General features: G+C 41.4%; 1 protein-coding gene across 1 annotated transcript in view; it reads right to left on the bottom strand.

Moving 5' to 3' along the window:
* The window catches only part of SMOC2 (SPARC related modular calcium binding 2), a 118,149-nt gene extending 104,018 nt beyond the window's left edge, over positions 1–14,131 (bottom strand). Inside the window, exons 1-2 of the mRNA XM_077812167.1 lie at positions 13,964–14,131; positions 13,332–13,503 (exon numbers count right to left, since the gene is read on the bottom strand). Of these exons, the coding sequence (XP_077668293.1) occupies positions 13,332–13,503; positions 13,964–14,131 (340 nt within the window). The remainder of the gene's footprint in view (positions 1–13,331; positions 13,504–13,963) is intronic.
* Between the last annotated feature and the right edge of the window lie 850 nt (positions 14,132–14,981).

Raw genomic sequence — 14,981 nt, 5'->3', positions numbered from 1 at the left:
CTCTAACTCTTACTGAAGGCTCCCATTTCCGGCTCCTTCTATCTTTCAGAGTGCCAGGATAATCTGACTTTTCCCTAAATTGCCCCCTGTTTGTCATTTGGAAGTGTTCGGTATAACACTGTGTAGACATCAGCAGCAACTGAGGCCCTGATTGAGCCAGGTACTTAAGCACATGCCTAATTTTAAGCATCTGAATAGGCCCACTGAAGTTAATTGAACTACTCAGATGCTTCAAGTTAGGCATATACTTATGTATCTCGTTGAATTGGGGCTGGAATGAAGATGTTATTTCTTTTCATTTTTCTTTCCTGTTACTTTCCCTGTTTCTTTTACTAATTGGTAAGCGCATGCATTATGTGCATCTGGTGTACTTCTAATTTTGGAAGAACATGCATTAATCAGTAAATGTAATATGCCACGCGTCGCCTGGGGAAGCGCATCGTCTGCCGCTGGGAGTGATGCGAGGAGCTCCAGGAGCTGGGAGTCCTGGTGCCGCAGATCAGGTCCAACGACAACACCATCGTCACCCCGAGCGCCAGGGGCATGCTGGAGAGGACCCTGAAGGCAGCCATCCACTCACTGTACATGGAAACTCTGAAGCGTAAACCGGACCAGGGTAAAGACTTCGAACTGACCAGCAAGTGGGACGCCAGCAACCACTTCCTCGCCGGGGGTGGCTTCACCCGTTTCGCCGACTGGCGGTTCATCCACCGCGCCCGGCTCAACTGCGTCCCGCTCAGCGGAGCCGTCCACCATGGGAACCAAGACAAGCGTTGCAGGAAGTGCGGCTACTCCAACAAGACCCTGCCCCACGTCCTGTGCAGCTGCAAGCCCCACTTCAGAGCCTAGCAGCTGCGCCACAACGCCATCCAGAATCGCCTGGTGAAACCCATTGCACCGCGCCTGGGGGAGGTCGTCGTGAACTGCGCCATCCCCGGTACTGACAGCCAGTTGCGACCTGACATGGCAGTCACTGACGAGGCCCAGAAAAAGATCATCCTCGTCGACATCACGGTCTCCTTCGAGAACAGGACCCCGGCCTTCCACGAAGCCCGAGCTCGTAAGCTGGAAAAATATGCCCCCCTGGCCGAAACCTTAAGAGCGAAGGGCTACGAGGTGCAGATGGATGCCCTGATCGTCAGAGCCCTGGGCGCTTGGGACCCCTGCAACGAGTGTGTGCTGCGGACCTGTGGGATCAGTCGACACTACGCACGGCTCATGCGGCGCCTCATGGTCTCGGACACCATCCGATAGTCCAGGGACATCTACATCGAACACATCACCGGCCACCGACAGTACCAGGAGGTGTAAGCCGGTACAACATCATGCATCAACTATGGGAAAGGGACTGAGAGACTTTTTCCAGTGGACCATATGAATTGGAACCATAAACTCACTGAACATTAAATCCCACCAAATGAGGGTAGAGCCATCCTCATCATTGTATCCACTCATTATACTCCACACCTGAACATAGCCATTATATGGACAACATACCCCTCAATGTCTGTACTTTGACCCGTTAAACTTTTACCCCCAATCGGGGAGATTGCAGATTATGCATTCCTTTCGCCACCCATTCCTAAACCGAATTTCGCACCCCTTGATAATCTGTACCTTATTCCCTGATAACCAGAAACTTCTATGCTTAAACTCTGTACTGTTTTCTTTTTACTTCAACATTATCTTGATAAAATTATTATTTCTGTGCTAAAAGTGTTTTCAATGTAACAGGCTTGTCTTTGGTGTGTAAGGGTATATACTGCCCTCAGTCCATGCAGGAATCGCCACTGACACTGGATCTAAGGCTGTATACAGCTCTAAGAGCTGATCACCACTAGGCTAAAAGACATATGTATCAGTATTCTAGAGTGATAGGAAATATGTATCAAGTCACTTGTGCTTGAATCTCCTTGCTTCAAAGATCTGAAGACACATCCACATTTTGAGAGTGGAGGGGGGTGGATGTCTGCAGAGACATTTAACATGACACATTTGCAACATAAAGACTTTGTACTTGCTGGTAATGATCACCCGATGATTTCTGTCTTTTCATTTTTATTGCTGCATTCTGGATCTTAACAAGAAGGCAGCATTATCTTAGCTGAAACCCTCTTCTCTTGGCATCTAATGGAGCCAGGCACTGTGTTTTTCACATTTGCAACCACCCAGCAACTTAGATAGTTAAGCTATAAGATAAAACAAGGAATGCTGGCTGGAATCCTCCTTGGCACAAAAATATTCCTCTTTCTTTTGACTTGATACAATGTGCCTAGAGGCATACCAAGTATTCATAGTAAAATCTGAAACAACAGAAATACAAACCCAAAACACAGACCGGACATTCTGAAAGGGGCACAAAGGTTTTGGATGAGCATGACCAGGTTAATAGGAATATGGGCCCATCTATGATTCTACATCAAAAATCAGGAAAAATTCACAACTACGTGTGCTTTGAAGTCTTCATTGCTGCATTGGGGCTTCAGTCCTGGTCGTTTCAACTTAGTTTTGCTTTGAGATTTTAATTTTGTACAGAAACAGAAACTCAAAGTGAAATGACATGGATTGAAATCAATAGCCAGTATTAGCACAAACCTCTACTAAGTGGAACTGTTGAACTTTGCAGAGCTGTGGCTATGGCTGAAAGTACATTTGACTATAAAGGAGAGTTTTTTTTACCCCCTAGTCCTGTGCATTCTGACTGACTTTAACAATCTTTGCATGAAGTTATAGCATTATGAAAAAGATGATACATTTGAGAATGAGATGGACCAATAACAGAATACAGAGAAGTTTAGAGCTGCATCTGAATCAGGATCGGAATTCTGTAATGTGCCACCAACTTACAGTTGAAAGTTACCTCCAATAGGAAAATACTTCTAGAAAGAACTGGCCAACAACATTTTTTTCATATGAAATATCCTTTTTAAAAAAAAATGGATTTTTTTTTCCAAAAATGTCTTTTCAATTTTTTGTTAATTTTTTTCATTGTGATTTTCCTTTTCCCCCCAGTCATTTTCAAAAATTGAATTTCCCCCCCCCAAAACTTGCTGGGTGTGGGAGAAGGATGAGAGAAACAAGTAAAAAGAATGGAGGGGAAAAGAAAAGGAAGAAAAAATGCAAGAAGTGAAGTATAGTACATTTATGCTTGGGAAAATATGCTAAGCTTCCATTTTGATATACCAGGTGTTTGCGGTAACCTACAAAAACCCCATCTGGGCCCAGTCCTCAGTCTACTGAGTTAAACGTTAAAAGAATAAGATCTTCGGAGACCAGTGCTCTTCCTATTAGCTCGTTCATCAGCTAACAGGCAACAGCATCACTTCAGTTAAGCGTTCCTACATTTGATTGTTGTAGGACTACAAAGTATTTTCATTGGAGGGCCCTCAACCTTGGAATTCTCCCCATTGGTCTAACAAAGCCTGACTTGTTTGACCTACCAAGCCAACATGCAAGTTCTAGCTTTTTAGTCAGGCTGTTAGCAGAAGGTGAAGGATTGGTAAAGTTGGATGGCTCTGCCCAAGTTTATTTTTTATAATGTTAATGCAGTAGCAAAAAATTCACATCCTCAGAGAAACACTCAGCAGTGATATCCTGCTTTTCCTACATGTAGGGAATGTCACAGTTGAGTAGTAGTATTAGAATCTGAAGAGAAAAGTTTACCTTACTGAAGTGTATGCTGTAAATATCCCTGTGTTTGGAGACTTGCAAGGAGTGCATTCTACAACTAATAAGTAAGAGTGACAAACTTTTTTCACCACTGCCAGGAACTTTAATTCTTGTAGTGTTATTGAAATGCTGTATATCCCTCTTTCTGGGAAAATAGCAAACTATTTTATGTGAAATTCCACACATTTTTATGTGTGTTTCAATTCTTTATGTGAATCTGAAAATGAAGAGAGTACCTTTTGTTATGTCTATGATAGCCCATAAAAGGAGGGCATTTTTAAACAGTAAGGCTCTTTAAGATACCATAAATTAGTTAAGCTAAACATAAGCTGTATAGGGTTTCCCATAGAGAAAGGGATCTACATCATTACAGAGAAATAGCAACAATATTATTTGTGATGGCTCTCTGGGTTGTGCTTATTTAGCAGTGAGGAATGAATTGTAAGGAATGAATATAGCTATACGTGCTATGCCTGGAGCCCAAACTACCACCTCATGGGTGTTGAAGAACTCCAGGACAGAGCTGAGGCACCTTAGCAGGTTTGTGTAGGCACACTTGCTTTGCCGTTGTCCAGAATGAACTTGTGTAATGGATACAGGCTATTAGTCAATCACTATCTGCCACATTAACTTAAAAATAAATAGAAAGAGGAAAAAAATAATCTTCTTGCCATTACTGAAAAACAAATAATTATCATCTTGAGTGCATAACTGCAAATCTTGCAGCTTCTTTTCAAGTCAGACGCCTATTAAAGCCAATGAGAGTTTGTCTGAGTAAGCACTCCAGGACCTGGCCCCATATGAGCTTGTGTGTACCATCGCTGACAACTAAACTGAAAGTTCTCGTGGTGTCCAGAATTCAAAAGCAAACATCGCATACTCTCTTCAGCTTCTTCATGCCTAGGGCCCTACCAAATTCAGGGTCCACTTTGGTCAATTTCATGGTCACCGGATTTAAAAAATCGTAAATTTCATGATTTCGGCTATTTAAATTTGAAATTTCACAGTGTTGTAATTGTAGGGATCCTGACCCAAAAAGGAGTTTAGGGGTGCTTGCGGTACTGCTATCCTTACTTCTGCGCTGCTGCTGCTGATGGCGGCGGCGCTGCCTTCAGAGCTGGGCAGCTGGAGAGCCGCGGCTGCTGGCTGGGAGCCCAGCTCTGAGGGCAGAGCCTCTGCCAGCAGCAGTGCAGAACTACGGATGGCAATACCATGACACTCCTAAAATAACCTTGTGCCCCCCCCGCAAATCCCTTTTGGGTCAGGACCCTCAATTTGAGAAATGCTGGTCTCCCCCAGTGAAATCTGTATAGTATAGGGTAAAAGCACACAAAAGACAAAATTTCATGGTAGGGTGTTGGGGAGGGGAAGACCAGATTTCATGGTCTGTGATGTGTTTTTCATGGCCGTGAATTTGGTACGGCCCTACTTATGCCCAATTGCCTGAACCTCCAATAACTTATGTAGAGAGACCTTGAATATTTAAAGAACACTCAACTGATGCAGGCTGAAGCAGAGTGCTACTTGTTTCAATCCACCCTTATAGCATCAGTAAAACTGAAAAATGAACTGCTGCTGTCAATTATTCATTATTCTCTTGACAATGCACCAGAAAGAAAAACCTGTTTTTTCTCCACTGGACACTTCTGTTTTAGATACTGCTCACTTTGAGACAAGATATAGCAGGCTGACAGTGTTTGGAGACTTGATACTTGAAGAAGCTGAGGTGTGAGATAAAGAGATGTCCGTCAAGTACTAAAATGTTCATTTTCAATTGACATTAACAGTTTCTGGTCTCTGGGAAAAAAAAATTATTGATCCTCTCACAACAGAGCAAGATTCCCACTAATCTACTTTTGACTAAGGATGGTTGTTTGACATCTCCAAAAAATGGAAAAAGAAAGTGTTGTAGCAGAAACCGTCACTCCCCACCCAAATTTTAGTTTAAATATTAATATACATTTATTGTTTGTCATGGAAAATTATAACAAATAATATAATTTTACAATACAAATTATTTGAGTAACCTAAAACCATTTGCAAAAAGAAAAGAAGTACTTGTGGCACCTTAGAGACTAACCAATTTATTTGAGCATAAGCTTTCGTGAGCTACTGCTCACTTCATCTCACGAAAGCTTATGCTCAAATAAATTGGTTAGTCTCTAAGGTGCCACAAGTACTCCTTTTCTTTTTGCAAATACAGACTAACACGGCTGCTACTCTGAAACCTAAAACCGTTTGAAAACCATGACACTAGAAACATATAAACCCACATTTTCAAAATTCATGGATGGAGCCATGTTCAGTAATGGGCTAACCAGAGTAATAAGACTAATGCAAAAGTCCTATACAGTATTATAGAGATGAAACCAATAATTCTATAGAAATTATTCTAAAACCCCTAAAAAATCTAATAGAGAATTTGCACAACTTTTGTATATATTTTTGAATCAGGCAATAGAATTTTACTGCAGAAATATGATTATCTACTAAATGCTACAGGATGGTTCTAAAAACCTACAGAAAATTTAGAAAAGTCCAAAGGGAAAGGCCACGACTTTTTATGAAAAAAATCCTGTCACAGATTTTATTATACAGCACAGTTTCTGCCACAAATATACAGCCCTATGTATTGTCAGATAAATAAATAAATACAAATTAAATATAAGAAATAAGGCCCTGATCTAGCAAAGCACATGCTTAGCTTAAAGCATAGAAGCAGTATAACTGAAGCCAAAGGGACTACTCATATGCTTACAATTAAAAATGTGATTAAGTGTTTGGCTGGTTCTGGGCCTGGCTATCCAGACTCTGAAGATGAAATCATCAAGTTTTTACTTAGGCAAAATTCACTTAAGGCAATGAAAGTTTTGCCTGAGTGTGGACTAAAAAGTTCAGGTTATGCCCCATTATTAATTATTATTATTATACAAAATCTTTCATCCAAAGCTCTCGAAACAATTTATACATGCTAATGAAGTCTCACAATATCTGTGTTAGGTACTGTTAGGTGCCCATCGTACAGGTGGGTAAATGAGACAGACACACTGAGTTATTCAATGTCATACTCAAAGTAGATGCAAAGCCAGAAATAAAACACAGAAGTCTTATCTCCAGTCCCACACTCTAATTACTAGACAATATTCCTTCCGTTAAATGTAAAGCTTGGCCTCCAAAGGCTGGAGTGCAGTGCGTACTTGAGCACCAGATAGAAACCGACACAGCAGTGTGAATTGGAAGGAAGGCATTACTGCCTAATGTCAGCCTTTCATGAGATTTTTTAGGATCCCTCCTCCTCCAACTGAACCTGCCTCAAAAAAATCTCAGGATTTTTGTGCTTCAACTGTGAAAATGCCATTGATCAGATCAAAGCAGAATTAGAGCGATAGGTCCTCTCCTAGCAGCCTGAACAGAAGTCAGCACTTGAGATCTGGAGATCCGTCGCTATCATGAGTCACTTACATTCCCCTAATTTATTATTTTTTTTTCTGATTTATAAGAGGCAACACACATTTACGTTGCATGTCCATTTGTTATGTGAAGAAAAGACTGGGGGAGAGAAATGGAGGGGTCAGACAAGCTGAAAGGTGTCTCATTGTGGGCAAGCATTGAAGGCGGGTAGCCCAGGCTCCCTCCTCACCCTCCCTGGCAGCACGGCTCTGGTGGATTTCTGATGCCATGGCAACCCCACCTGCAACTCTCGGGGGGCTTCTGTGGGTGGAGAAAGTATCCATGCAATCTAAATGCAGAGGAGTTCTGGGCAGGATTGGTAGGGTATGAAGCCCTGGAGAGAAAGTTTCACATCACCCTATGACCTTCCTCCGCCCCACATTTTCACTCCTCAGAAACCACAGAGCTCCAAGGACAACACAAGGTCTTTGGGAAGTTTATGAGGGGATTAAAGATTATGTCAGTGCAACTCCCCACTTCCACATAGGCCAACCACTTTTGATCCCTCCACAAGTGCAAACCTTAAGGGATGATCTGGGCTCAGTTCTTAGTTGAGAAAAACTCCCATTAACTACAAGATTGTACCCTTTGGCAGCATCCTGACAGCAGATTCCTGTGCTGAGCAAAGCTCCACTAACTATAAAGACAGGTTTCAGAGTAACAGCCGTGTTAGTCTGTATTCGCAAAAAGAACAGGAGTACTTGTGGCACCTTAGAGACTAACCAATTTATTTGAGCATAAGCTTTTGTGAGCTACAGCTCACTTCATCGGATGCATACTGTATTTTCCACAGTATGCATCCGATGAAGTGAGCTGTAGCTCACAAAAGCTTATGCTCAAATAAATTGGTTAGTCGCTAAGGTACCACAAGTACTCCTTTTCTTTTTACTAACTATAAAGGGGCTCTGCATGACTCAAGGGTCCAGATGACAGGATCTCGAGGTTGTTTGTAGACAATTATGTGACTTTTCTATTCAAATTATTTTTTAAGTGCCATATTTGGGTGTACTCAGGCACTCGTTTTGGTCAGGGTCAGGAAATTTTAGCTCAGATGGTTCATATTTACCTACAGAGCATCAAGAGTCAATCCTGTAAAAGCATGGAGCACTCCTTCGAGGTTCCAAGACTCCTCAAATCCCACTGACTTCAACAGAAGTTGAGGCATGTCAACCTCACAGGATCAGCACCTCAGAGGATCAAGCCTCAAATAGAGTAGAGTTCCAGATTATACTGGTTATAACAGTAGGTTTAAGTAAAGTATACCAGGACAGTCTTGTGAATAAGGCCCTGGACTACTGTCCCAAATCTAGGTGCAATCCCTGGTTCTGTGACAAACTTCCTGTGTGACCTTCAGCTAGTCACTTAATCTCACTGTGTTTCAGTGGTCCATTTGTAAAATAGGAACTATTGTTATTCCTTTCACCCACTCTTGTCTATTTAGATTGTAAACACTTCAGGGCAGGGGTTGTCTCCTTCTATGTCTATATACATTGGGCCCTGATCACAATTAGTTCTTCTTGGTTCAACTGTAACACAAATAATAATGCTTTTCAGCTCGCACCAATTTTCTTGCACAACCAAATGTCTGTTTCTAGTGAGGGAAGTTCAGAGTTTAGGTTTGGTTTGGAGAAGCATCCAAAAATGTGGCTGTTCATCTAAAGTTTATTCAAACTAGCTGAACCTCTTGAAGCTACAAAAGTGGGCTGGAAATATTACAAGAATCAGACTTCTCATAATGTTTCCAGCACTTCAGCATCTGGTTCCAGCCTTGCCTGGAAGCATAAGAGTGCACAAAAATGAAAAATAATAGAGAGAAAAATGAATTGCAGGGTTGTTGTTTTTCTTAACATTAAAAGAGTCCATTAGGCAAGTTCTAATTTTGGTCAAAGGTGGGTGTGGGGCTCATGAAGTACCTCATTTCAGACCAGTTCATCCTCCCTTTACTTTATTATCTTAAAAAACAAAAATTCACACACAGCTATTTAAGTGCCTGTTACAGGCATGAGGGCACAGGGGACAGAAGTGGGAGAAAGGAGACTGGGATTAAAGTTCTGTCAATAGGTTTTATTGTCTCACTTAAAATCCAAACTTAAAAATAGCTTCCCCCATGGTGCTAACGAATTCCCTTAAATGTTAACTTTTCCTGGTAAATGAAACCTAAACAATTAACAAAAACAATAGAGAAAACAATAAGTTCTTTAAGACAACGGTATCTCTGTAATTCCAGTCTTTTGACAGTCTCAAAATAAATATATCAAGCAAATACTGATAACAGAATTGGACAAAGAAGAAAGTCACTGTGAATTCTTGGCTTTTGCGGGAGGAGAGATATGTCTGGGGCTAATATTTGGAGAAAAGAATGTGAGGAGACATTAATTTGAATTTGATTCAAACTTTATTGTGTATGTAAAATATCCCAGTTTTGATTGTGTAAACAAGCATGTAAAAGGCTTAAGAGAAAATACTGACTACAAGTTATTCAGAGAGGCTGGATGGCAGAGACGGCCACAAGAGATCAGTGTGGATGCTGACCTGAAACCAGAGCTGGTCACAGCATTTTGGACAAAAATGAAATTGCATCAAAGCCAAAATATTTCATGGAGATGTATCAGTTTTGCTGAAGTTTTAGTTGGGAAGTTATTGGGGGAGAAGGTAAGAGAGAGACTCAGGCTCAAGTCCCTGCTTTGCCGGATTCAAAGTAATCAGGGATGAAAAATTCCGCTGGGAATCAGGCATGTATGGATTTGAACCTGAGTCTCCCCCCCACCCCGTTCCTGAATCGAGACTCTCAGGTTTTGGTACAAAAACAGGCATGTAAACAGAATTCAATTTTCATGAAAATGTTCTCAGTCAGCTCTACTAAAAATCTCTGCTCTTTAACTAATCAATCCATCACCTGCAACAAGCTCCGCTCCTCATTGGCAGTTGGATGAAGTGGAGTCTGTCTCAGCACCTTCAGTAGAACGTTTGATTGGGGTTATCAAAGGTGACAGTGTAGCAAGGTGGGAGGCAAAGATTGAAACTGCAGTGAGACCAGTTGGACTCCCTTTTTCTGTGCGCCAACTTGTTTGCGCAGCTTGAGTTAGTTCAGAGGATTGCTGCCATGGGCAGGAGTGAAGTGGCATGTCACTGAACACCCCAAGGCTGTTTTGATTAGATTAAATTAAATATGAAATTAAAAGTGAAAATAGGAGTAGTCTCTTTCTCACTGATATTCATCAGGAGTACAACCAGTGCTTATGCCCCAAAGCAGTATAGCATCTATATAGAAAAATAAAATTTAAAGTTGAGTGAATTTAGTGCTCATTGAGCTGAGAGACAAAAAGCACTACCTTGAGCTGTGTGTGGCAACTAGCGGTAATATTTAAGCTGCCCAAGTAGAGCTGGGGGGTCAGATGCCAGGATTACAATTGTGCTAAAATGCTATAGGTGAAAACGTACACAGCAATAAAGTACTTCCACAAACTTTGATATATCACCAACTGCTGCAAAAATTTGCAAGCATTGCTAGAACTGATCCCCACAGGCTTTGCATAGGGAAATTCTACATATTTTTATGGGGGAAAGAAGCATTCTGTAGTTGCCATTGTCAGTGCATTTGGTAAATTGCATGGAGAAATAATGAAGAAAAAAGTATGCATAACATTTTACTTCACAGAGTGCACAGTGTTTTAAATATGTAGAGTGCACTAACACGAAGGGTTTACAATAATTCGTCCTGTTGTTAGTGGAAGCAACAGGCACTTAGGCTCAAGTAACTCCATTATGTTTTCTTTGTTCATATAAGGAAGTAGGTCCATCAGCTAATACAATGCTAGCATGATGTTTCGTCTAGGGGGAGGAGGAGACAGAATGTCTCTTAGAGCAATCTGGGTGCTTTAGAGGCTTGTCGGAGCTAATAGAGAGAGATGAAGTAGAAAATTGTCTCCAAGAGGTTGAGTCTGTGTGGTCTCAAACTTTTTGTTGTTGTTATTAGAGTGTAAGGGAAGGTAAATCTTTGTGATCACTGTTATACTTATATTTAACAAATAAATAAATAAATAAAATTTACTTCTTGAGAAGGAAATCAAGCCCTGCATTTAAGAGAGGAAGCATGTCATCATTTCTCTAAGCATGCCAGCCCAACGTCTCTATGACCAGCATGTGCATGTTTTAGATCACTAAATAATAGAACTGAAATGTTGGGACATCCCATTGCCCAGTGTCTCTGAACTTAGGGGAGAAGGAGAACTGATAGAACAAATGAAGGAACTAGGGAAGGAGAATGAGGTTTTGCTACCATCTCAAACTTATTTCACTGGATTTCAAAATGAACACAAATTTAAAAGACTTCTTTCTTGTCATTTAAACCCATGGATTTATCTCCTGGGTGATTATTTTTGTTTGTTAAATTGAATCAAAACAAACATGTTTTTTTCTAGCAAAAGGAATGTAATTAAGAAGTAGAAGAATGAGCCTGCCCGCCTCAGTGGAAAGTACTTAAGGCAGTAGGCAGGAAGCCTCAAACAGGAATCTGTTTGGTTCCTATTTCTGAGGAACATGCAGGAAAATCCTAACTGTGGACCCAGTCCAGCAAGGGCTGGGTCAGTCTCCGTTCTCGTTTACTTCAGAGGGAATTGTGAGTGCTCATCACTTCACAGAATCAGGCTTCAAGAGAGGTGCAGTTATGTGTCTAAATAAATATGCAAAGGGCGTAAGAACACTTGCTTCAGGAAATTGCAAAGAACTGGAGGGAAATAAACAAAGGCCTCAATCCTACAACATCTTGCACACAGGCAAACTGATGCACCTACCCAGAGCCCTACTGACTTCAAAAGGGATCTTTCCAGGCATGGCAGTCCACCCACACACAATAAATTGCAGCATCAGGCCAAAGAAAGTAACAGTGAGGATCCAATCCAACTCCCATTGAAGTCAATGAAAGTTGGAGCAGGCCCTAGATGAAGAAGTGACCACATAGGGACTATGAGTGGTATTTCCAAAAGCACGCAAGTGACTTAGGAGTGCAGTTCCCATTCATTTTCAATGGGATACATGCTCCTAACTTATTTAGACACTTTTGCAAATCCAGTTCTAGAAGAAACCAATTTTGTCTCTTAAAATTAGGGATTTTAAGAAAAACATATTTGAATTAAGAAAAGGAGTACTAGTGGCACCTTAGAGACTAACCAATTTATTTGAGCATAAGCTTTCGTGAGGGACTAACCAATTTATTTGAGCATAAGCTTTCGTGAGTCCCTCACGTGAGTCCCTCACGAAAGCTCATGCTCAAATAAATTGGTTAATCTCTAAGGTGCCACTAGTACTCCTTTTCTTTTTGCGAATACAGACTAACACGGCTGCTACTCTGAAACCTGATATTTGAATTAATCTCACAAAATTGAGTTTCCTTATTAAACAAAAAGATGCTTAGCCCAGCCAAACACATGGATGCTTGAGATGTCAGGGGAAATCACCAAAATACTGGTGTCTAGCAGAGGAAGGTTCTCAACTCAAGATTTAATCATTTTGTATTGGAAACTTTGGGGGATACTTTCAAGTGGCTGCTTCAGACAAATATTTACTCATGGAAATGGTCCTTAGTGAATTTTTCACTGTAGCACAATTAATGTGAAGACTCATCAGCCAGTAAAACACTGGCACAGAGGGCCTGATCCTGAAAGTTGGACTGCATGAATGGCCATCTGCACTTGCAAAGGACAGCTTGCAGAATCCAGACCAAACATCACATTAGCCCTCTGAAGCAATAAATAAAAATCAGGTGCTTTGTAAGGAGTTGGGTTTATTTTATTTCTGTTGCACTGACTGATGTATCTTCATATATAATAACTTGCCCGAACAGCGTATCTTTCCGATGAGCATCTCATCACCTTACCAACTTCCCCCCACAACCTGTCACATGGGAAAACCAAGCTACACTTGAACCAGATCCCATAGCATGGGCCTGATGCAAAGCCCACTGAAATCAACAGAAAGACTGCCAATGACTTCATAGGCTTTGCATCAGGCCCCATCTCCCAGTGACAGAGTTTAGAATAGGATCTAGACCTCCCATTCTTACCATACTTAGAGATATTTGGGTCAACTCTTGTCTAGTGGGGTTGAAACCATTCCCTGAAAACCCCACTGTTCCTGCTGATTATCAGAGTACAACACCCCTAATTTAGTTTAATTTTCTACATACTGAACACACCAGGCTTTGCAGTGCTTACCTTTGCAGTTGCCCCTATATGCAATTTCCAACTGAGGATCTTTGCATTTTGCTCGTTGAAATTCACAACGGGACAGGAAAGTCCTACCATCAGAAGCACAAAGTGACTTCTGAGGGGATCCTGCACAGTCCAGGCTGCATTCTCGGTCTTTGTCTTGGTCCACTCTCAAAAACTAAAAATAAAAACAAAACCAAAAAGGCATGAGACTTTGGGAAGTTCACTCCAACAGTCAGTGGTCATCAATGGCATGAAAAGCACTTCCTGATCACCTACGCCAGAGAATATACCCAAGTGCGCACCAAAAAATGTTTAATTGTATGCTAAATAATAGATAATTTGGTGTGTCCTGGTTTTGGATGGTTCAGCCGTTAATGTGAAATACTAGCAATTAAAACATCTCTGCAGTGCATACTTAATTTATTATTTTAATTAGGGAAACTTTGAACATTAAACAATTACTCTGGAGAGAAAGGAGGTTGCTCAGAGCCTTTACAGGCAAAAATACTGATATTGGAAAATTGAAACCCCCTTCAAAACAGAAATGAGGATTTACTGTGATCCATTAGCTACTTATAGGAGCCATGGGTGAGCCGCAACACTTTGAAAGGTTCAGATTCAGTCTGGATACTTACATAAAACATGAGCTTTATTCTGCAATAATGAGCTAATGGTGTATCTGACTGATAATGGTTGGACCTGCCCCCATCCAGCATGGGAGCCTTGTTGCGACTGGTCTTCTTGTGGAAAATCCTTTCATCTCTGTGCAGAGCAGCCAGCACAGACCCATATGCCAGCAACATCCAACTTAATTCCTCAAAAGGGTTATGTGAGTCTTAAGTGGTGCATGCAGGGGTCTTTTTCTGGCCCTACTGCACAGAGATGAATTTCACCCAGAGTAAAATGTCAGGCTACTTAATGCTGCCTAAACTCCAGGATATATATCTGCCAGGGTTGGAAAGAGGCATGTTATGGGTTGTGACTTCTTCCATGATCCCCAACCTCAGCATACCCTTTCCTGCTCTGCAGAGACTATCCACCCTCCCCCACACAGATTTGGACTGGAGTGGTTTCTGCAGGCACATTGGGACAGAGACCACAAAGAAGAACATCTGATCCCCGCTTCTGTGTCATCCAACCTCCTCCAGTAATGGAGGTAGAGGGAAGCAAATATAGGCCATGGTTGAAGTCTTCTGTCAGGTTGTTCTAGCTAGGAGTCACAACAGGTTAGAGGGAAAAAAATATTTCTCTCTCTAATTTAATACCCGAGTCACTTCGAACATGCTAAATGGTCCTCAGTTTGGATTTTAGTCTCCTATCAGGTGCATATACACTTACTATTGTTCCTGGAATTGAGAAAAGCAGGATCTGCTTGCACTGAAACACATTTCCCTAACCTTAACTAGTTTTTATGCCACTTTCAGACAGAAATGAGCACTAAGGCATTTTATTTTCCAAGCATCAAAAGGGCTGGTGCCGCCAGGGAGATGAAACCATTAAGTCCTCAAACAATTTTCTCTATCATTTTACTGTTTTCTGAATAAGCAATAAGGTATGAAAGGCATGTAGTTACCAGGAGATAATCACCCTCCTGGGCATTACAAGTCACAGAGAAATGGACCTTAGAAAATGTCATCAACCAGCTGAAATGCT

This window comes from Eretmochelys imbricata, chromosome 3 (genome assembly GCF_965152235.1).
Source record: "Eretmochelys imbricata isolate rEreImb1 chromosome 3, rEreImb1.hap1, whole genome shotgun sequence".
NCBI lineage: Eukaryota > Metazoa > Chordata > Testudines > Cheloniidae > Eretmochelys > Eretmochelys imbricata.
This window is presented reverse-complemented; position numbering and strand designations above follow the sequence as displayed.